This window comes from Zea mays, chromosome 1 (assembly GCF_902167145.1).
Source record: "Zea mays cultivar B73 chromosome 1, Zm-B73-REFERENCE-NAM-5.0, whole genome shotgun sequence".
NCBI lineage: Eukaryota > Viridiplantae > Streptophyta > Magnoliopsida > Poales > Poaceae > Zea > Zea mays.
Window position 1 is genome coordinate 147,500,622 of NC_050096.1, and position 22,525 is coordinate 147,523,146.

Consider the following 22,525-nt stretch of genomic DNA (forward strand, 5'->3'; position numbering starts at 1 on the left):
GACTTCGAAAGATGTCTGAGGATAAAGCTAAAGGTGTTCGGAACGAAGTAAAGAGACTTCTCAGTGCTGGTGGTATCAGAGAAGTAACATATCCAGAATGGCTAGCCAATGCTGTTATGGTGAAGAAGGCTAATGGTAAATGGAGAATGTGTATTGATTTCACAGATCTCAACAAAGCATGTCCAAAGGACGAGTTCCCATTACCAAGAATAGACTCCCTTGTAGACGCAGCAGCTTCTTCGGAGCTCATGAGTTTATTGGACTGCTACTCAGGCTATCATCAAATTTGGATGAAGAAGGAAGATGAGCCAAAGACTAGCTTCATAACTCCCAGTGGTACTTATTGTTACCTTCGGATGCTTGAGGGGCTCAAGAATGCTGGAGGAAGCTTCAGCAGAATGACAGCCAAGGTCCTTCACTCTCAAATAGGCAGGAATGTGCTGACTTATGTTGATGACATCATAGTAAAAAGCACGAAGCAAGAGAATCATATTGCTGATTTACAAGAGACATTTGCCAATTTCAGGCAAGCTGGTCTTAAGCTAAATCCAGAAAAGTGTGTTTTGGAGTAAAGAAGGGCAAGTTCCTTGGCTGTCTTGTATCAACAAAGGGAATCGAAGCTAACCCAAATAAGATCAAAGCTATCCTTCGGATGGAGCCGCCAAACTCATAGAAGGGGACTCAGCGATTGGCAGGAAGGCTGACATCGTTAAATAGATTTATATCAAGATCAACAGAGAGGAATCTACCATTTTTTGAAATACTAAAGTCAGTCGAAGTTTTCCAATGGGGTCTGGCTCAGCAAAAGGCTTTCGAAGACTTAAAGCAATACTTGATAGACTTGACAACTCTAACTCCACCTTCGCCAGGGGCTCCGTTACTCCTATATGTAGCAGCTTCTCACTCTACAGTCAGTGCGGCGCTTGTACAAGAGAAGCAAGATGGCCAAGTCAAAAGACAAGCACCAGTATATTTCGTCTCCGAAGTTCTCAGTTTATCAAAGAAAAATTATACAGAATTGGAGAATGTATTATATGTTGTGTTGATGGCCTCTAGGAAGCTTCAACATTATTTTCAAGCATATCATATAATTGTTCCTTCATTACAACCTCTAAAGGACATAATGAGGAATAGAGAAGCTACTGGAAGGATCGGAAAATGGGCCGCCGAGCTCAATGAATTCACTATTGATTATGTACATAGATCCTCAATTTAGTCCCAGGCGTTAGCGGATTTCATTGCCGATTGGACGCCAGGGGCTCAGGGAGAAGAAGTAACAAAAGACGCCGAAGCCTGGACAGTCTTCTGTGATGGTTCTTGGGGAACCTTCGGCGCAGGAGCAGCTGCTGTTCTAGTAGCGCCCTCTAAAGTCAGAACATGCTATGCAGCAAGACTGGAGTTTAGTTGTACAAATAACATTGCTGAGTACGAAGCCATTCTGTTGGGGCTTCGGAAGCTAAAAGCAATGGGAATAAGAAGAGCAATCCTTAAAACTGATTCTCAGGTCATTGCTGACCATGTAGACAAAAGCAGCAAGGCAAGGGATCTAAAGCTTGAAAAATATTTGGATATAGTCCGAAGGTTGGAGGCTTCCTTCGAAGGATTCTCTGTAAAAAATATTCCAAGAGGAGAAAATGAGCATGCAGATTTGCTAGCTAAGTCTGCGGCACAGGGGCTCCCCCTACCTTTGGAAGTATTTTTTGAGACAATAAAAGCACCTTTAGTTGAACTTCTGGAAAGAGCAGTGCTTGCAATATCACCTGTACATAGTGAAGATTGTAGGATTGAAATCATATCTTTCCTCCAAGGTAACTGTCTTTCGGATGACGAAGTGTACAACAAAAGAATGGAAGCAAGGACAAGACCATATGTCATAACAGAAGGAGAATTATACAAACATGGAGTCTGCTCTCCACTTCTCAAGTGTTTATCCAGAACCGAAGGTATAGAGCTGATGAAGGAAATACATGCAGGTTTGTGTGGATCTCACATTGGGTCTAGGCCTTTGCTGGGGAAGGTTTTCAGACAAGGATTTTATTGGCCGAAGGCAGCTTTGGATGCAGTAGATCTGGTTCAAAAGTGCAAAAATTGTCAAAAATGTGCAAGAGACCAGAACCAACCTTCGTCGCTAACCCAGTTAATACAGCCAACCTGGCCATTACAAAGATGAGGCCTGGATTTGTTAGGTCCACTCCCACCAGCACAAGGCAATTTGAAGTATGTTGTAGTGACAATAGAATATTTTTTCTAAGTGGATTGAGGCGAAGCCTTTGGCTACAATAACTTCGGTTACGGTACAAAAATTCTTCTGGCAGAATATTGTTTGTCGCTTCGGTGTACCGAAGGCAATAACCGTGGACAATGGTACACAGTTTGATGCCGAAACATTCAAAGATTTTTGTGACCGAATTGGTACGAAGATTCATTTTGCATCAGTCAGGCATCCAGAATGAAATGGGCTGGTAGAAAGAGCAAATAACATTATAATGACAGGAATAATGAAGCTAATCTTCAATCAACCCAGAGAAAAGTGGTCAGATGAGTTGATTAAAGTGGTGTGGAGCCACAACACAATTGCGTCAAGGTCAATAGGATTTACAGCCTTCAAGCTCTTATTTGGTGACGATAAGAACAACAGCTTCGGCAGAAGACGAAGCTGATTATCAAATAACGAAAGATACTATAGAAGGGACCAGACTTCAGGCTATAGAGCACATCAATAAATATCAGGATGAAACAATAAGGTGGCGTGGTAGAAAAGTTCGATTGAAAAACATCAAGCCAGGACATCTGGTGCTTCGAAGAGTGGCTAACCCAGATACAGTGGGCAAGTTGCAACTGAAGTGGGAAGGTATTTTTCTGATAGTATCTTTGTCAAGATCCGGTTCTTATAGATTGAAGGATATGGACGGCAACGACATACCCAGATCTTGGAATGCGGATGAGCTTCGGTGATACAATGTGTAATTTGGTGTATCTTTTTTCATTTTTTCTATGGCACCCTTTTCCTTTCAAGAGGGGAGAAAGGTTTTTAATGGGGCCATAGCTTGTAATTTTTCATTCTTATTTAGCCCTACGAGGGCCAAATCCCCCAAAGATGTAATATGTAAAATCTGAGCCTGCACCATCGAGTGCAAAGGAGAAAAACAGGGAGAAGCTCAAAAGACGTCCCCAAGGGGATGCAGAGCATGACGAAGCTGCAAAAAAGTTGTTCCTAAGGGAGCGCAGCGTAAGTTTTCTGCTCAAAAGTCGTTTCTAAGGGAATGCAGAGCCAAAAATTTGACGAAGATGCAAAAGTCGTTCCTAAGGGAGCGTAGAGTAAGTTTTCTGCTCAAAAGTCGTTCTAAAGGGAATGCAGAGCCAAATACCATCGAAATATAAGGTGAAGAAGTTCAAAAGTCGTTCCTAAGGGGATGCAGAACTTAAATGCCACCAAAATAGAAGGTGAAGAAGCTCAAAAGTCGTTCCTAAGGGGATGCAGAGCTTAAAAGACTCAAAAGTCGTTCCTAAGGGGATGCAGAGTCTGGGTGTGGTTTCGTGTGTGTGTTCGGGACATTCATTTGCACATTACATTACATCATTCATTGCATTCATATACATTTCATGTAGACATTCGTAGGATCATCATCATCATAACATGAAGCACAAATAGGTACTTCAGCTTTGATAACAATGCTTCGATGAGCACGAAGAAGCAAGGATATGCTTCGTTGTGTACGAAAAGAAGGGAAGGTGTTTTTCGCCTTCGGCTCAAAATAAACAAGTTTTGTCCACAGCAAAGCAATTTATACATGGATAGAAAAGTAAAAATATATTACAAGGTTGGACAAATATACAAGCTAATGTTCAATTCTCGATTACAATGTTTTTTACAAAGATAATACAAATGCTTCTAAGCTCTACGCAGGGAGGCCTAAAAAATAGCTTCAGCAGCCTTCGGAATGTGCTTCGGACTATCAATCTTCGGCACCATCATCCTGCACACAACAAGGCAGTATAAGGTAAAAAAGTAATTACAAGAGAAGGTAAGCAACAGGTATAAGTTTCATACCGGCTTAAGCAAGCTTCGGGCCTCGTCACCAGCCAAATCCCGACCACCCTTCACCCAAATCTGTGTTATAAATCTGCTCCCTATGCTCCTGGCTTCACTGGGGATATCAATCAAATCTGTTGAAGATAAACTGAAGGTTGGTCTATTCACAATCTTTGCGTGCGTACAGCCAGCCTTCAGAAATGCTGCAGCTGTGCCGCGAGAAGCTAGCAGGGCACAGAAGTTACCGTGCCCGGCTACCACTTCATCAAGCGCCTCGACTTCGCCTTCAATGTGTTCGAAGGTGATTGAAATGTTTTCAGCCGAAGGGGTAAATTTTTCAGCGCTGGCTCCAACCGAATTGAAAACTTTTTTCAATCGCTGTACGCAGTGGCTGCCAAAACCAAAACACGTGTTCCGAAGCTCTTTTAAAGATTGTTGTAGCTTTGTATTTTTGTCAGCTTCAGCTTCGTATTTTGTCTGCAAATCTTTTCTCTCTTGTTCAAAGCTCTCTGATTTTTGCAGAAGTTCTTCGTTTAATCTAGCGTTTTCGGCTTGGGCTTCTGCGAGTGAACCCTCCATTGCCTAAAGAACGAAATCTTTCTTCTCAAGAGAAGCTTCGTAGTCTTTAATTTTGTTTTCTAAACCCTCGATTATAAGTTCGTTCTTTTTGTCTTCGAGGTCTTGCTGCATTTGCAGTACTTTGCTTAGCAATATACTCTGTAGAAATAAACCTTCATCAGAAAAATTAACTTCATCACAAAAATAAAAAGAAAAATTTTGCTTCATCACAAAAATTTTACCTTGAAGTTGGAATAAAACAAACTGCCGACGACATGTTGTCTCTGGTAGCTGCTAATATCAGCTTCGAGCTTCGGAAAACTGACACTCTTCGATAGAGTGCCGATTATCTTGGCCCCGGTGCGGTCACGAATGTATCCTAAGGCCCCTTCATCGATCCCACCAAAGATCATGGCTCCTGGCTAGTAGCCACAGGAAATGCCATACTCCTGTAGCTCCTTTTTGGCCTCAGATAATTCTTGCCCGACCAGGTTCCGAAGGTCAAAGTCTTTTTCCTCCGAAGCAACATCGGCAATCCTCTTTCCTTTATCAGGCACTGCGGCCATGACCTCCTCTGCAGCCGCAGCTGTTTCTTCCGCAGCCATACCCAATAGTAGTTTATCATTTCCAGATAGTATGCTCTCCAAGTTGGCAGCTTTAGTGGCAGCTGTAGCTTTGGCAGAGGTGTTTGCTTCGATAGTGGCCTCGGCGCTCGTAATAGGTGTTATCTTGGATGCCAAGGCCGATGGTGGCATCCGTTCAATGGCTTCCATTACGGTAACGATCCTTCGCTTTTTCTGCCCATCCACCTTTTTCGTAGCCGAAGGCTCGTCCTTCTTCTGTAAAAGCTTCGTTAGTTCCGGTCCCATAGGACTTAGTAGCTTGATAGGTAGAGATTCAGTCATTATCTTTAAAATTTCTGCCACTTCAGCAGCAGGAGGTGTCAAAGGAGTCTCCCCTTCTACCTCAGTTGCCTTCGGCTCTGGAGTTTCAGCTTTTCTTTTCTTCAAAGCTGCCACCTTCGGCTCATGAGTGGATTTTCTCTTCTTTAAAATCTTCTCATCCTCCTTCACCATTCTAGCAGCTTGTCTGTTCAGAACGCTGACAATTCTTTTCCTTTTTACCCCTTCGGCACCCTTGCTAAGACGCTCATAATCAGGGTATTTAAATTTTAGAGCATCCATTACCCGTTTTAACCTTCGTTTTGCCCGGGTGCCGAAGGCTGCTGTCATCAATTGGTCTTCTTTTTTGGTATAGTTTCCCAATATTTCATTACACATAGTTTCAATCATTTCTAGCCATTCTTGGCAAGGCCCCTTAAACTGTTTTTCAAATTTGAAACGATAAGATAATCGAACAAGTTCATGTTTCTTCTTTGTTCCCTTCATCTTCGGCATCCCCCAGTCACTTGACGTTGGATACGTCCGGTTGGCTAGGTATTCCTACACCAAGTCCCTATTGCTGATTTGTTCAGCCACCACCCTGAATTCTACTCCGGCCAGCTGGCATGGTGACCCTAGCTGCATGTTGCACAGGGGCCTGGTCATTCCGAAGTTTAAGGACAGCAAACATGACCATCGTCATCAGTTTCCCCCTCTTCTTCTCACCAGCCTTAATATAAAACCATTCATCTTTCCAGCCGGATGGCCATTTGGTGCGGTAACTGAGAACTGGAACCTTCGTATCCTTGCGATACACAAAATTGTAGCAACCAAAATTTTCATGAAGACCATCTGCCCCGCCCTTCGTCTGGTAGTGCAACTCGTGCACTCGGCAAAATGCTTCGGCATCTGGGTCCATCCCTTGGCTTCGGAGGGCCCAGATGAAGACGCTAAGCCTAATGATGGCTTTAGGAGTCAGCTGATGAAGATAAATTTCAAAATTCTTTAGCACCTCCCCTATCATCTCGTTAGAGGATAGCGCAGTTCTGCCCTGAAGAAGCTCTTAAAAACCACTACCTCATCATCCTTCGGTGCAGGAGTAGTCTCTTCTCCGGCGAATCGAACAAGTTTTCTTTCGGTTCCCCAAAGTAGCCAAGCTTCATCATCATGGGCATATTAGCTTCAGACACAGTAGATTTCTCAAAATCTAGATGGCTGGGTTTTGATGGGATCAAAATGCTATAATCTTTCTCTTCTTCATCAACATTTTCTTCTTCAATAGCAGCCTGTTCAGCTTCGGCAGCAGGAGTACCTTCGTCATTAGTTCCCTCTGTCACAACTAAACCTGATTGTTTCATGACTTCGGAAATTGGTGCTATATCGGTGACCTCGGTCTCCTCTCCCTCACGAGTCACCCTTGCAGTCGAACGCACTCTGGCCATTTGATGGATTTTTTGCAGTTTTAACGAAGTTGATGTTTGTTTTAACGAAGCTCACTCTTCTAACGAAGTTATCTCTAAAGGATGAAGTGCTCGCTTGACAGCGCAGTAAAAAAGCTTCGGCTATGGCTAAATTTTTTAACAGCACAACAGTGCAATGACAATGAATGCTGTGGTAACTCTGCACCAACTCGTCTGTTTATATAGTGCTGCAGGAGGGAAGGTGAACCGCCAAACCACCTATACCCGCTGAACGGTGGACCACCCGACGCCTGGAGAATTTTAATCGTTTCTCGGCAACGAGCTCAGGGAAGGTGTTTTTCGGACCTTCGGCATTCCGAAGCATCTAAGATTTTTCGTGGATCGAGCTCGTCACGAAAAACGATCTAGCACCGCGAAGGGGCTACTATTGGGGGCCTTCTTCTTCGCTGAAGGTCCACTAAGAAAAAACACCTTCGGTGGGATAATATGCAAGTAGACAACATGAAGGTATATGCCGAAGCTATGACCCATGGAGCTTCGGCACGATGACACGCCATGTGACGAAAGGCGGCACTGACTTAAAGAGGAAAAGACCGTTCAGTCCCTGATAACTTGTGTCGTGTTTATAATTTGTTATCAAGGACATAAATGTAATTTCGACCGGGCTGTGTCCTGTGCCTATAAATAGGTGAACAGTAACCCCGTACTGTTCACGCTGACTTGTAATCACTCGCACATCACTCTTGGATTCTTGCCTTCCATCAAACCGAAGGTACAAATGTAATTCAATATTAATAATGTTTGTTCATGGTTATATGATGAGAATATAAATAATTCAATGATTCAATATGATTATTCATGTTCTCTCTATGTTCCATATATTCCTACTCTTCATTATTATTATTATTACATATTAGAATGATGAAGGTATGTCCTTCATGACCTTCGTCTGAAGATCATTATATCCTAAGGGAGATAATGCTTTGAAGGACGAAGGTCTTTAACCATTAACATTTGTATTGCCTTGTTCTTAATTCATAGCATTTGAGAACAAGTGGCCAACAGACACAAGCTTCTCAAATAAGCAAGCCAAGCTGCTCAAGACGCAGAAGTTTGCGTACGAGCTTGACCATCTGGTCACTTCGTTCTTTCACTCATACCCTTTGTTTCTCAATTTGGCTGTAACAAGCGCACAATACTTTAGGGATATATAGTTGTAAGCTTCTCAAATAAACAAGCCAAGCTACTCAAGACGTAGAAGTTCGCGTCCGAGCTTGACCATCTGGTCAGTTTGTTCTTTCACTCATGCCCTTTGTTTCTCAATTTGGCTGTAACGAGCGCACAATACTTTAGGGATATATAACTATTGTCTACAAGGGCTTCCTGTGATTCAGCGATTTTGTGCTTGGTAGGTGGATACATCAAAGGTCAAGTTGGACATGATGAAGCCCTAGATTGCCAAGCGGGTCACTGAGCTACTTGGGTTCGACGTATGTTTCTGATCCATGCAGAGGTAGTTACATTTTTCACTGAAAATTAGCCAAGGTGCTATGGTCGTCTTGTTGTTTGTGACCTTGCACCCTTTTTATTCTTTTTGTAGGGTCTTTACTTAATGAGAACCCCATCTCATTTACCATTGTGATAGGACCAAAATTCACGTCCAAACTTTGCACTACATCTACTGCACTTTTGCTTTGGTGTCCCATTCCGATATGATGCATGCTTAGAAATTCAGACACGATGCTCAAGCAATGTAATAGCACGCAGAGTTGCAATTGCAGCCAACTGCGCTTGCACTACACATGTGCAAACAATTCCAACAGGATATATAGTAGTACCCCTATCCAGCACCCGCTGCAATACATGGATCACACTATTTCATCAATTATAAACACCATGAGATGAATCTAGAAAAAGTTGTATCTTTGAAATTTCATAGATAAAGATAGTAGAGTTGTAGAGCTTAAAATCAAATTATCCCCATTTGGTTGCTAATGTTTTATCGGTTTCAGTTATGAAGCAACTTCATCCCAGAAGAGTTGTAGCCTATCAAAGGACATCACAACAACATTTGTTGCTTCTATTTTTCTGGTATAAACCTTATGCAGAACTCACAATTTCAATCATTGACTAGGCAAAAAAATTATCATACTAGAATGTTGGGTTGTTGACCATCTTTTCTATTCTCTCTTCAATCTCTTCTCAGGCTTCTTCATTCCAAGATGGGTTAGTTGTTTCTTCAATCACCATTCTCGTGATCCTTTTCTATAGGAATTAAAGAGTGCTTTTGTTTTCTTTTCTCTATTTTTATTTCAGAGAGTTCCCAGATGGTGGATTTGGTACTACTGGATTTGCCCATTGGCATGGACAACGTATGGGCTTATCGTGACACAATATGGAGAACTAAAAGACCCCATCATAGTCCCTAGCGAAAGTAAGTAGAAGATTAGCTACTATGTAACACATTTTGGCAACCATAGGGATTTTATGCCGGCCGTTGCACATGTTCTTGTGCTCTTTGTAACATTCTTAGCTTTCATGTACGCAGTACGCATCAAGAGGTTGAACTGATATGGTAGAAAAGCTCTTGAGAGTTATTTTGGAAAACACTTCCTTTTTCTCCTTTCATTTCTTAATCCCTTCAACATAGGGTGTAGTTCGTGCATTCCACACATCACCAAATGTGGCAAGGTCTTATATAGATTTCTAGCCATTTAACTGTTGAATATTGCTAGAGCATATCTATGAAAAAGTTTTGTTCATGCCGAATTCATTTCACATTGAATTTTAAGTGAAACCAACTACGCAATTGGAAATGAGTACAAGGCTCTGTAAAAGAGAAAAATATTTTTATTGTTTGATATGATACTTGTGTTTTTCTATGTCTTGCTAAACTTGGAGAAAATTGTTAAGCCATCACCATAATTGAATTTGCATGTGTTACCTATGGAATGTCAATGATGATTTTGGTTAGGGCATCAGATCTACACCATTTTCTCGCTCTCAAGTCCTAAGCCAAAACATTGGCTATAATTTAATTCGAACATAGGGGCTCCTTTTCAACTTATTTTTTCGGTCTTTTGGCTAAGATCAAGTGTAATATTTATTTTACCAGTTCAATATCTGGTATATGAACAATATGTTTACTTTGACATTAAATTTATTTATTATGGATATTTTTATGTGGAGGGTCCATTAAGACTCTCAAGTGTCGCTTAGTCACCCAATCAATATCATCAAATATGGTTGGGTACTGTCGCAACACACAGATATTAGATTAGTACTACATAATTGATTAGTATCATCAGATAGATCGTTAAATATCTTTTTATAACAAACTTATTTGAAGACGTAATATTTATTATAAATCAAGTTAAATTTTGAGATGTTTCGACTAGTAAAAATTGTATAGCGACATTTTTTTTATGAGACGAAGATAATACATCACAGAAGTCGTAAGTTACCAAATAAATCATGAGTTAGGCATTTTTTTAGAAGATCATGAGTCAGGAAGGATTTATCAAGGCATTATTCCCCATATATATATTCAACAATGACTGGTATTCACAAATTCACTGATACAAGCAACTGACATTATACCGCGAAATTCAGCTAATCAAGAAAGCAAACAGGAAAACCCAGAAGAGAAGAAGAAAAAACGTCTAGAGAACACGACCGAAGAATCAAAGCCCACTTCACCGGACACCAGAGAGTGGACAGAGATGAGCTAAAATACGGCCGGACAAGCACCGGCACCTAGGGGCAGGGTTTGGGAAACTGGTAGCCAAGGTACTTGGCCTTGGCGTTCTCGCACTTGGCCGATGTACCACCCTGCCCCTTGTACCTAAGGTCCACGTCCTGCAGCACCAGACCCCTGCACGGCACACCGCACCGGAGCAACACCGCCACCGGCGTCGTCGCCGTGCCCTTGATGTTCTTGAAGTGAATGTCATTGAGAGTCACCCCGGACACGTACTGTACGTACGTGTATACATGCATGAATGAAGAGAAGAGTACATTTTACAATGATGAAGCACTGCACGACGACATACCTTGTGCTCGCAGTTGTAGTAGGGGCAGTACTTCTGATCGATGATAATGGGGTTCTGCACGTCCCTCATGACCATGTTCTCGAAGACCATGTGCGCGGCGTTGCTCTTGGAAGGGGAGTTCTCCCATGTCTTGATGCGAACGCCGTTCATGGTGCCCGTGAAGGTCATGTCGCGGACGTGCACCCGTGTGACGTCTCCCTCGCCGGAGTAGCGACCCAAGCTGCCGACGCTCATGCCGTGGCCTGGGCCGCACTGCACGCGGGCCACGTCCACGTTGTCGTTGCCCTGGCCGATGGAGATGCAGTCGTCGCCCGTGCTGATGTGCGTGTCCATGATGGATATCCCGCTGCTGCGCTCGATGTGGATGCCATCCGTGTTGGGGCTGTTGGAGGGCGCGCTGATCTTGAGCCCGCTCATCCGGATGTTCTTCACCGACAGCAGCGCCATGTGGAAGAACTTGGGGTTCACGGACGTGACGTCGCGCACCACCGTGTTCTGGTTGTTCACGAACAACACGCTCTGCATGTGCATGCAACACAAGATGATGTTAGATCACTAGATCATTAATTAATGTATGATTGGAGAAGAGAGCGAACGTACTGTTGGCAGCACTTTGCAGTCCTTGCGAATGGGACACTTGTTGAAAGGCCACGAGGCGGCGCCCTGGCCGTCAATGACGCCACCGGCGACGGTGAGCCCGTTCACCCACCCGAACTCAATCCAGTCGTTGCCGAACCGTTTCAGGTCCGTGGCGGCCTTGAGCGTCCCCTGCACGGACGACGATCGATCGATCCATCATCATGGTCAAGGTGGAGGGAGGCCCACACGTCCGGCCACTACTAATGGGAATGACTTGCCTGCAGCTGGAAGGTCAAGGTGGAGGCCTTGCAGGGGCCGTGGAACTGCACTGGGCCGATGTAGTACGTCCCCGGCGGCACCACCATCGTCGCCGCGCCGGCTGATCCGCACGCTGCCTTCCACGCCGCCATCAGTGGCTGCGGGCAGTATTATATATATATATTGATGAATCATCAGAGTGCAGGAGGGCGAATCAGATCCAAGACCAAGAAAGAACCTTGGTGTCGTCATTGACACCATTGCCATGGGCCCCGTAGTTCTTGACGTTTATGACGGCTGCCGCGACGGCAGATATCGACACGAAGATCGCGACGACGACTAAGAGCAGCCGCGGCCGCGCTTCCATGGTGTGCACGATGCTGCGGTCGTCGGTCGTAACAAGGTCCTTCCACCGCCGCCGCTGCGCTCCGACCGTCTTCCTCCTCTCTCTCAAGCTGGTTAACTACTGTTCCATGCAACCAAGCGGGAACAGCTCAAGCGCGGGGACAGGGATGCGGCTAAATTTGGAGCACTTGAGCTCTTCCTGCGGTGGTTGCATGGAGGACCTTGTTTCACTGGAGCAGAGCAGAAGCAAGCGCATCGCATGCAGGGACGGAGCAACCGGCGCAGCCCACTACTCGCGGACACGGTCCGGCTGACGTACTGCGGTCAAATTCCAACTTCCATATCCTCCAGTCCAGGCTTCCTCTTCCACACGCGCGACAAATGGCAGAGTAATTCGCAACTGTATGGAAGACATTTTTAATAATCTTGGATATGTGGGTACAAATTAGGGCATCTTCGTTTTGCTCTCAATCAATGTGAATTGGATAGAATTGGATGTGTTTCAATCCCAAATAAGTCAAAATCTTTTATAATTTTTTTAATCCCATTCAATCCACATAGGGTAGGAATAACTGAAAAGTCCTTACATGGATTATAATTTGATGAGTTTACACTTCTGTATTAATTAAAGAATAACTTGTGGGTTTGTATAAGCTTTGGACTAATTTATCCAAAACTTTTGACTTGTATATATGATATGGGCCTCGCTAAGATTGGTCCATTTTGCCCAAATTTGGCCGTTTCACATCTAATCCTAAAACCCGCGACACCACTGATGGGTTAGTTTAATTTTGCCATGCGTGTGGGGATGGTAATGAATCGTGATCTAAATATTTCTTCACAAAATAGTAGAACTTTAAATAATTTTTAATTAAAAAATAAATAAAAATAGGGATCGATCCTAACCCGATCTGATCTTTAAATGTTATAATGTAAAATTTAGAGCTCATTGTCACCCCTACATACGTGCTCATTCCAATCAATATCACGGGGATTAATTCATCAAGTACAAACACGAACATGAACAAGTCACTGTTTCGAATGGAACCTTCGACATATCAAACAAAACCACGTCTAGAGAGTTATACAAATAAATCCCTGTTCGCTGGAGGGTTCACGTTTATGGAGAGCCTGTCTTACGTGGTTCTTTAGTGTTTTGACGTGTGGTTCTACACGGATCTGTGTGCATTTTACGAGTTAGTTTTCCTCACGCAGTGACTTCTTCCTAGGTTCTTTGTGTTTTAGCGGGTTACGGGGAGGGTCCCCACCTGAAGATTACATTAATCATCCGCTATGGCGGAGAGGAATTACAGTAGTTACAAAGGTCATTCTATAGCAAAGCAAGGCAGGATAAAGAGGATCAAATTTAAAAGAGATTACAATGCGATTATACACCATAGATGTCACGCCAGTCCTCCATATGCCTTCATTTGTGTGGGGGGAGACAGTGTGCCCACAAGCAGAGTTAGTCTTACATGATTGATGTAAGGAAAATGGATCCTGGACCATTTGGCTTAATAGGCTTGGTGTTTGATGATCAACACAACCCGTGGACTAATGTGTTTGCTAGTGTTTATGTTAGTATTTCGCAAGATGCTAAAGTTATTTGGACTAAGGCAATGGAAAAGCAACACCTTAAAAGAAGACATTATGAATATCACAAGTGAAAATCAACAAGTATCAAGCAAGTACAAGAAATAAAGAATAGTGTTGCCACAAGCGGACTGTCCGGTGCCACATGCAGGACTATCCGGTGCACCACGGAACATTAGCCCAACGACTAGTTCTACGTGGCACTGGTGGAGAGAAGCCATCGGACTCAATGTAAAAGCCTGCAGCGCCAACGGTCACATGTGATATCAGATCCAACAACTAGGCGCACAGGACAGGGGCACCAGACTGTTCGGTGCCTCCACCGGACTGTCTGGTGTGCCGCAGAGAGCAGCAACTTTTCTCTCCAACGGCTAGAATTGTGTTGGGGCCTATAAATACCACCACAATCGGCCATTCCAAGGCGTGGGAGCCCAAGCAACATATCAAGGCATAGTATATACATTTCCAAGTGCTCATACACCCAAGTGCTTAATAGAATCACTCGGTGATTAGCGTAGGTGCATTGCGAAGTGCTTAGGTTAGTTAGACCGCTTTAGCGCTTGCTCTAGGTGAATCCTAGTTAGTTGGGTGAGTTTAGAAAAACCACACCACACATCGGCTCTTGTGTGAGCCGTTGTAATTGTACCGACTGGGGCGAGAGTCTTGTGAGACCGTGACAACCATGTTTGTATCACAGTCGCCACCGTGTATCGGAGGGAATGAGACCCTCGACGTTTTGGCCGGAAGCTCATTAGTGGAGACGGTGGTGAGCGTCCGAGAGGAGCCAGATACAGAGCACCACTTACGCGTGGAGAAGGCCCGCGGCTCTCTACGGAGTTAGTCGACCGAGGTGCTTGGCCCTTGCATGGGCTTCCCTTTACGTGGGGGCACCAACGTGGATTTGTCGGGACCTTGCATGGTTCTGGATACCTAAGTAAAAATACCAGCATCATCCACAAGAGTTTGCATCTCTACCTTACTCTTTACCTTTCGCATTTACATTAAGCATTTAAGTTTCAATCTTGTATTTACACTTATATTGCTTAGGATTGAAACTTAGACATTGCGGTAGAGATAACAACACTTAGACAAAACCTAGTTTGCACATTCTAGTTTGATTATTTGCATAGGTTTTGCTCTAGTGATTTATTTGTGGCCTAGTTTAGAGAAAGTTTTAGAAGTCCTAATTCACCCCCTCTTAGGCATCACTTGTTTCCTTCCATTGGTATCAGAGCCTGGTTTGGCTCATTTGAAACGCCTTAGCTTCACTGCTAAAAGAGTTGACGCTTTTTAGAGAAAGGGGATGGATACCCATAGGCCACCACACTTCGACGGCACTAACTTCCCATATTATAGTGCTAGAATGGCTTGCTACCTAGAGGTTGTTGATCTAGATGTTTGGAGAGTCACTCGTGATGGGATGAAACCTCCCAAGAATCCCAAGAAACCCACCACCAGTGAGGAAAAATGTTGGGGGCCTTCTTCTCCGCTGAAGGTCTTCTAAGCAAAAACACCTTCGGTAGGACAGTACAAAAGCAGTTGTGACATGAAGATATAAGTCGAAGCTACGATTGAAAGAGCTTCGGCTTGATGTCATGCTAAAGACGAAGGACAATACCGGCTTAAAGAGGAAAAGACTGTATAGTCCCTGATAGTCGGCATTATGATTATAATTAGTTATTAGGGACATGGATGTAATTTTGTCCAGGCTGCGTCCCGTGCCTATAAATAGATGAACAGTACCCCTGTATTGTTCACGCTGAATTGTAATCACTCTCGTGTCACTCTCGCTTTTCCACCTTCTATCAAGCCGAAGGTATAAATGTAATATAAATATCACTGATGTTTATTCATGTTTATAAAATAAGAATATAAATAATCTAATGATTTGTGATGATTGTTTACATTCTTTTGTGTTTCATATGTCTCTATTTACATTTTGTTCACTGAAATGATGAAGGTATGTCCTTCATGACCTTCGTCTAAAGATCATTATATTCTAGGGGAGATAATGCTTCGAAGGACGAAGGTCTCTAATCATTAACAATTGTGTTGCTTTGTTCTTGATGTATAGCATCCGAGAACAAGGACCAACATTGGCACCCACCTCCGGTGAACTCACTTCCACAGTTGTGACGATGGCTTCGCACAACAACCAAGCTGTAGCACCTTCGGCGACGAAGCTGGTGCTCCCAATCACAGGTGGTTCAAGCTCTGAACCAGCCAACAAGAAGCAGAAGAAGGAAACACAAAGAAAGGTACAACATGTTGGGGTGCAAGGACCCTTCATCAAATCCAAGTGGTCTCACATTCCAATTACCTTCTCTCAGGAAGATCTTCAGCTCAAAGATTATCCTCACAATGATGCAATGGTTATATCTTGTGTCATCAAGGGATTTCTGGTCCACAATGTCCTGGTTGACACAGGCAGCGCAGCTGACATCATCTTTGCAAAGGCTTTCAAGCAAATGCAAGAGCCAGAAGATAAAATACATGATGCAACACACCCTCTTTGTGGCTTTGGAGGAATACAGATTGTAGCACTTGGCAAGATAACAATGTCAGTTACCTTTGGCTACGTTCACAACACAAGAATGGAACAGGTTATCTTTGACATTGTTGACATGGAGTATCCATACAATGCAATCATTGGTCGAGGGACGCTTGATGCCTTCGAAGCAATACTTCATCCAGCATATCTATGCATGAATATACCTTTGAAACAAGGGCCCATCGCTATTCACGGGAGTCAAGAAGCTACCAGGATGGCTGAAGGGAGTTGGACGGATTCGAAGGCTATCCATAATATAGATGAAGCCGAAGCTTATCAGCAGTATAAGCACAAAAGAGAGAATGTTGCTTCAGCAGATCAGCCGAAGCCTATGCTCTTGTGTGAAGACATAGCAGACCCAAAGGTATTGCTGGGATCTCAGCTATCCGGTGAACAGGAAAAGACTCTGCTAAGATTCTTGTTCAACAACAAAGATGTCTTCGCTTGGACAGCTAATGATCTCTGTGGTGTCAATAGAGATGTCATTGAGCATTCACTCAATGTGGACCCATCCTTCAGACCAAGAAAGCAGAGACTTCGAAAAATGTCTGATGATAAAGTCGAAGGTGCACGAAATGAAGTAAAGAGACTTATCAGTGCCGGTGTTATCAGAGAAGTAACATATCCAGAGTAGCTGACTAACACCGTTATGGTGAAAAAAGCTAATGGGAAATAGAGAATGTGCATTGATTTCACAGACCTCAACAAGACATGTTCGAAGGATGAGTTCCCTTTACCAAGAATAGATTCCCTTGTAGATGCAGCAGCTTCTTCAGAACTTATGAGTCTATTGGACTGCTACTCAGGTTATCACCAAATTTGGATGAAGAAAGAGGATGAGCCAAAGACAAGCTTCATAACTCCTAGTGGTACCTATTGTTACCTTCGAATGCCTGAGGGGCTCAAAAATGCTGGAGGAAGCTTCAGCACAATGACTGCCAAGGTTCTTCACTCTCAAATAGGCAGGAATGTGCTGACTTATGTCGATGACATCATAGTGAAAAGCACAAAACAAGAAAATCATGTTGCTGATTTGTAAGAGACGTTTGCCAATTTCAGACAAGCTGGTCTCAAGTTGAACCCAGAAAAATGTGTTTTCAGAGTAAAAAAGGGCAAGTTTCTTGGTTGCATGGTATCAACAAAGGGCATCAAAGCCAATCCAAGCAAGATCAAAGCTATCCTTCGGATGGAGCCACCAAATTCAAAGAAAGGGGCTCAACGGTTGGCAGGAAGGCTGGCATCGTTGAATAGATTTATATCAAGATCAGCTGAGAGGAACTTACCATTCTTTGAAATATTAAAGTCGCCAAAGTCTTTCAGTGGGGTCTGGCTCAACAGAAAGCCTTCGAAGAAGTAAAACAATATCTCATAGAATTGACAACTCTAACTCCACCTTCATCAGGAACTCCGTTACTTCTGTATGTGGCTGCTTCCCATGCTGCAGTTAGTGCGGCACTCGTACAGGAGAAGCAAGATGGCCAAACAAAAAACAAGCACCGATATACTTCGTCTCCAAAGTATTCAGCCTATTAAAGAAAAATTACACATAGTTGGAGAAGGTATTGTATGCTGTGTTGATGGCCTCCAGGAAGCTTCGGCACTACTTTCAAGCATATCATATAATAGTGCCTTCATCACAACCCCTGAAAGACATAATGAGGAACAGAGAAGCTACAGAAAGGATCAAAAAAAGGGCCACGGAACTTAATGAATTCACCATTGATTATGTACACAGATCCTCAATTCAATCCCAGGCGTTAGCAGACTTCATTGGTGATTGGACGCTAGGGGCTCAAGGTGAAGAAGCAACAAAAGATGCCGAAGCTTGGATGGTATTCTGCGATGGATCTTGGGGAACCTTCGGTGCAGGAGCAGGTGCTGTTCTAGTAGCACCCTCTAAAGTCAGAACATGTTGTGCAATAAAGTTAGACTTTAGTAGTACAAATAACATTACCGAGTATGAAGCTCTTCTTTTAGGGCTTTGGAAACTAAAGGCAATGGGAATAAGAAGGGCAATCCTCAAAACTGATTCGCAAGTTATTTCTGGCCACGTGGATAAGAGTAGCAAGGCAAGAGACCCGAAGCTTGAAAAGTATTTGGATGTCGTCCGAAGATTGGAAGCTTCTTTTGTGGGATTCTCTGTAAAAAATATCCCAATGGGAGAAAATGAGCATGCAGATTTGCTAGCTAAGTCAGCGGCACAGGGGCTCCCTTTGCCTTCGGAAGTATTTTTTGAAACAATAAAAGCACCCTCAGTCGAGATCATGGAGAGAGCAGTGCTCACAATCTCACATGTACATAGTGAAGACTGGAGGACCGAAATAATATCCTTCCTCCAAGGAAACCGCCTCTCAAACGACGAAGCTTACAATAAGAGAATGGAGGCAAGAACAAGACCGTATGTAATAATTGAGGGGGAGTTATACAAGCATGGAGTTTGTTCCCCATTGCTTAAATGCCTTTCCAGTAATGAAGGACATGAATTAATGAAGGAAATACATGCAGGACTGTGTGGAGCCCACATCGGATCCAGGCCTCTACTAGGAAAGGTTTTTAGACAAGGTTTTTATTGGCCGAAGGCAGCTTCGGATGCAGCGGACTTGGTCCAGAAATGTGAAAATTGTCAGAAGTGTGCCAGAAACCAGAAACAACCTTCGTCTTTAACACAATTGATCCAACATACTTCGCTATTGCAAAGATGGGGCCTAGATTTGTTAGGACCACTCCCACCAGCACAAGAAAATTTAAAATATGTTGTGGTAGCGTGGAATATTTCTCAAAGTGGATCGAAGCTAAACCTCTAGCTACCATAACTTCGGCCACAGTCCAGAAGTTCTTCTGGCAAAATATTGTTTATCGCTTCGGTGTGCCGAATGCTATTACAGTCGATAATGGAACTCAATTTGATGCTGAAACGTTCAAGGTTTTTTGTGACCGAATCAGTACAAGAATACATTTTGCATCAGTAAGGCATCTAGAATCAAATGGGTTAGTAGAGAGAGAGCAAATGGAATTATAATGACAGGAATAATGAAGTTAATCTTCAATCAGCCTAGAGAAAATTGGCCAGATGAGTTGTTCAAAGTGGTGTGGAGCCACAACACTGATGTTTCAAGGTCAACAGATTTTACTCCCTTCAAGCTCCTGTTCGGTGATGAAGCAATAACAACAGAAGAAGCAAGAACAGTATCAATAAGAACCACAACTTCAGCGGAGGATGAAACTGATTCTCAAATAACAAAAGACACCATAGAAGGGACTAGAATTTAGGCCATAGACCACATCAATAAGTATCAAGCCGAAACAATAAAATGGTGTGATAGGAAAGTTTGATTGAAAAATATCAAGCCAGGCCATTTGGTGCTTCGAAGGATAGCCAACCCAGATAAAGTGAGGAAGCTACAGCTAAAATGGGAAGGTCCTTTTCTAGTAGTATCTTTGTCAAGACCCGGTTCTTACAGATTGAAGGATATGGATGGCAGAAACATACCCAGATCTTGGAATGCGGATGAGCTTCGGCGATATTATGTGTAATTGATGTAACCTTTTTTATGTTTCCTATGGCACCCTTTTCCTTTCAGCAGGGGAGAAAGGTTTTTAACGGGGCCATAGTTTGTAATTTTCATTCTTGTTTAACCCTATGCAATACAAGGGCCAAGATCCCCTAAAAATGTAACATGTAATATCAGAATCCGCACCATCGAGTGCAAAGAGAACAGGGAAAAGCTCAAAAGACGCCCCTAAGGGCATGCAGAGCTGTAATCACTCCGAGGGTGATGAAGCTACAAAAGTCGTTCCTAAAAGAGCGCAGAGTAAGTTCCAAAGCTACAAAAGTCGTTCCTAAGGGAGCGCAGAGTAAGTCCCGAAGCTTAAAAGTCGTTCCTAAGGGAATGCAGAGCCAAATACCACCGAAATAGAAGGTGAAGAAGCTCCAAAGTCGTTCCTAAGGGGATGCAGAGCTTAAATGCCACCGAAGTAGAAGGTGAAGAAGCTCCAAAGACGCTCCTAAGGGAATGCAGAGCTTAAATGCCACCGAAATAGAAGGTGAAGAGACTCCAAAGTCGTTCCTAAGGGGATGCAGAGTCTGGGTATGGCTTTATGTGCGTTTGGGTCATACATTTGCATATTACATCGCATCATTCTTTGCATTCATATAAACATTCATTAGACATTCATAGGATCATCATTATCATGACATTAAGCACAAATGATAATATGAACATAAATTGTCCGGCTTTGGCGACAAAGTGCTTCGTTGAATACGAAGAAGCTTCGTTTCAAACATGAACACAGGCATTTTATGCAAGGAAATGCTTCGATGTGTACGAAAAGAAGGGAAGGTGTTTTTCGCCTTCGGCTCAAAAGTTACACATGGGTTTCGTCCATAGCAAAGCAATTCGCACATGGACGGAAAAGGTAAAATTGTATTACAAGGTATGGACCAATATATACAGTATTGAGTTCAACTCTCGATTACAATTTTTTTGCAAAATAATGCAAATAGATCCTAAGCTCTATACAGGAAGTCATAAAAGGAAGCTTCAGCCCAGCAACCTTCGGAATGCGCTTCGGATTACTAATCTTCGGCGCCACCATCCTGCAGACAAACAACGGTATAAGGTAAAAGCGATGGTAATAAAGTAAAATCAAGGTAAACAGCAGGTACAAGTTTTGTACCGATTTAAGCAAATTCCGAGCTTCGTCTCCAGCCAACTCTCGTCCGCCTTTAGCCCAAATTTGAGTAATAAATCTATTTCTGATACTTCGGGCCTCACCAGGAATATTAACCAAATCTGATGGTGACAGGCTGAAGTTTGGCTTGTTTACTGTTTTAGCATGTGTGCATCCGGTCTTCAAAAATGCAGCAACCGTGCCACGAGAAGCTAACAGAGCATATTACTTCGTCGAGTGCATCAACTTCATTCTCGATGTGCTTGAAGGTTTCTGATATGCCTTCAGCTGAAGGGGCAATTTCTTCAGAGCTGGTCCCAGCCGAGCTGAAGATTCCTTTTAACTGTTGCACGCAGCGAGTAGCAAACTCCGAGCATTTGTTTCGAAGGTCCCTCAGCGATTCCTGCAGCTTTGTGTTCTTATCAGCTTCTGCTTTATATTTCGCTTGCAGTTCCTTTTTCTCTTGTTTGAAGCACTCTGATTTTTCTTTAAGGTTGTTTGAGCTTTGATAAGCTCTTCGTTTAATCTAGCATTTTCAGCTTGAAATTCCACAAGGGAACCTTCGGTTGCTTGAAGCAAGAAGTCTTTCTTTTCAAGAGAAGCTTCGCAATCTTTGATCTTGCTTTCCAAGCCTTCAATTATTATCTCATTTTTCTTATCTTCGAGGTCTTGTTGCATTCTTAATGCTTTGCTTAGCAGCATGCTCTGCGAAAATAAGTTGACTTTAGAATATTTTAATCCATCACAAAAATAACAAGAATCTAGGCAAAAGATTTTACCTTGAAATTGGAGTAAAATAGGCTGCCAATGATATGTTGCTGTCGGTACCCACTAACACTACAGGAAACTAGTTAAAGAACGTGGGTGACAAACCGTCGAACTTAATGTAATAAGCCGACGAACTTACAATAAGAACGTGGGTTTACCGACGAATATAGCCGACGGCGATTTTTGGACGAACTTAGAGAAGTAAGTTTAACGGCCCCGACGAACTTAACCTTAAGAACGTGGGTATCGTCGAACTTAACATTAAGAACGTGGGTACCATCGAACTTAACATTAAGAACGTGTGTTTTTAAGTTCGACGAGGGCCGTCGAATTTGTTCCCATAAGTTTGACGGTACCCACATTCTTAAAGTTAAGTTCGACGGGGCCACGTGGCCGACAAACTTATGTGGACTGCGTGGGCTGCATATTAAGTTCGACGGTACCCACGATATTAACCTTAAGAACGTGGGTACCCACGTTCTTAACCCTTTTCTAGAAAAAAATAAAAATTACAGAAAAGAAAAATTAGACAAGCATAATATCACATGCAACACAGAATATCACATACAATAGAGATTTCAAACACATGGATATATGTTCATATCACAAATTCACACAGTCCAAATACATAAGTTCACAAATTCACATAAGTCCAAATACATAAGTTCACAAATTCACATAAGTTCACATCCATATTGCACAATTTTAGTTTACAAGTTCAAACACACAAGTTCAAACATTAGCTCCATTGCTCTCGATCAGGACATCAGATTGTTGTTCATAGCTCCACCACTAGAATTGAGACATCTGTCCGC

General features: G+C 43.0%; 1 protein-coding gene and 1 pseudogene across 1 annotated transcript; one reads left to right on the forward strand and one right to left on the reverse strand.

Moving 5' to 3' along the window:
• Positions 1-9,957: 9,957 nt before the first annotated feature.
• LOC111590629 (uncharacterized) lies at positions 9,958-10,121 on the forward strand (annotated as a pseudogene).
• A 281-nt stretch (positions 10,122-10,402) lies between these two features.
• LOC103639332 (exopolygalacturonase) lies at positions 10,403-12,273 on the reverse strand. Its single transcript, XM_020547178.2, is given in 5 exon segments — positions 10,403-10,868; positions 10,946-11,464; positions 11,546-11,713; positions 11,773-11,940; positions 12,021-12,273. Coding segments are annotated over 5 exon segments (1,203 nt in total). The 5' UTR covers positions 12,150-12,273; the 3' UTR covers positions 10,403-10,649.
• Between the last annotated feature and the right edge of the window lie 10,252 nt (positions 12,274-22,525).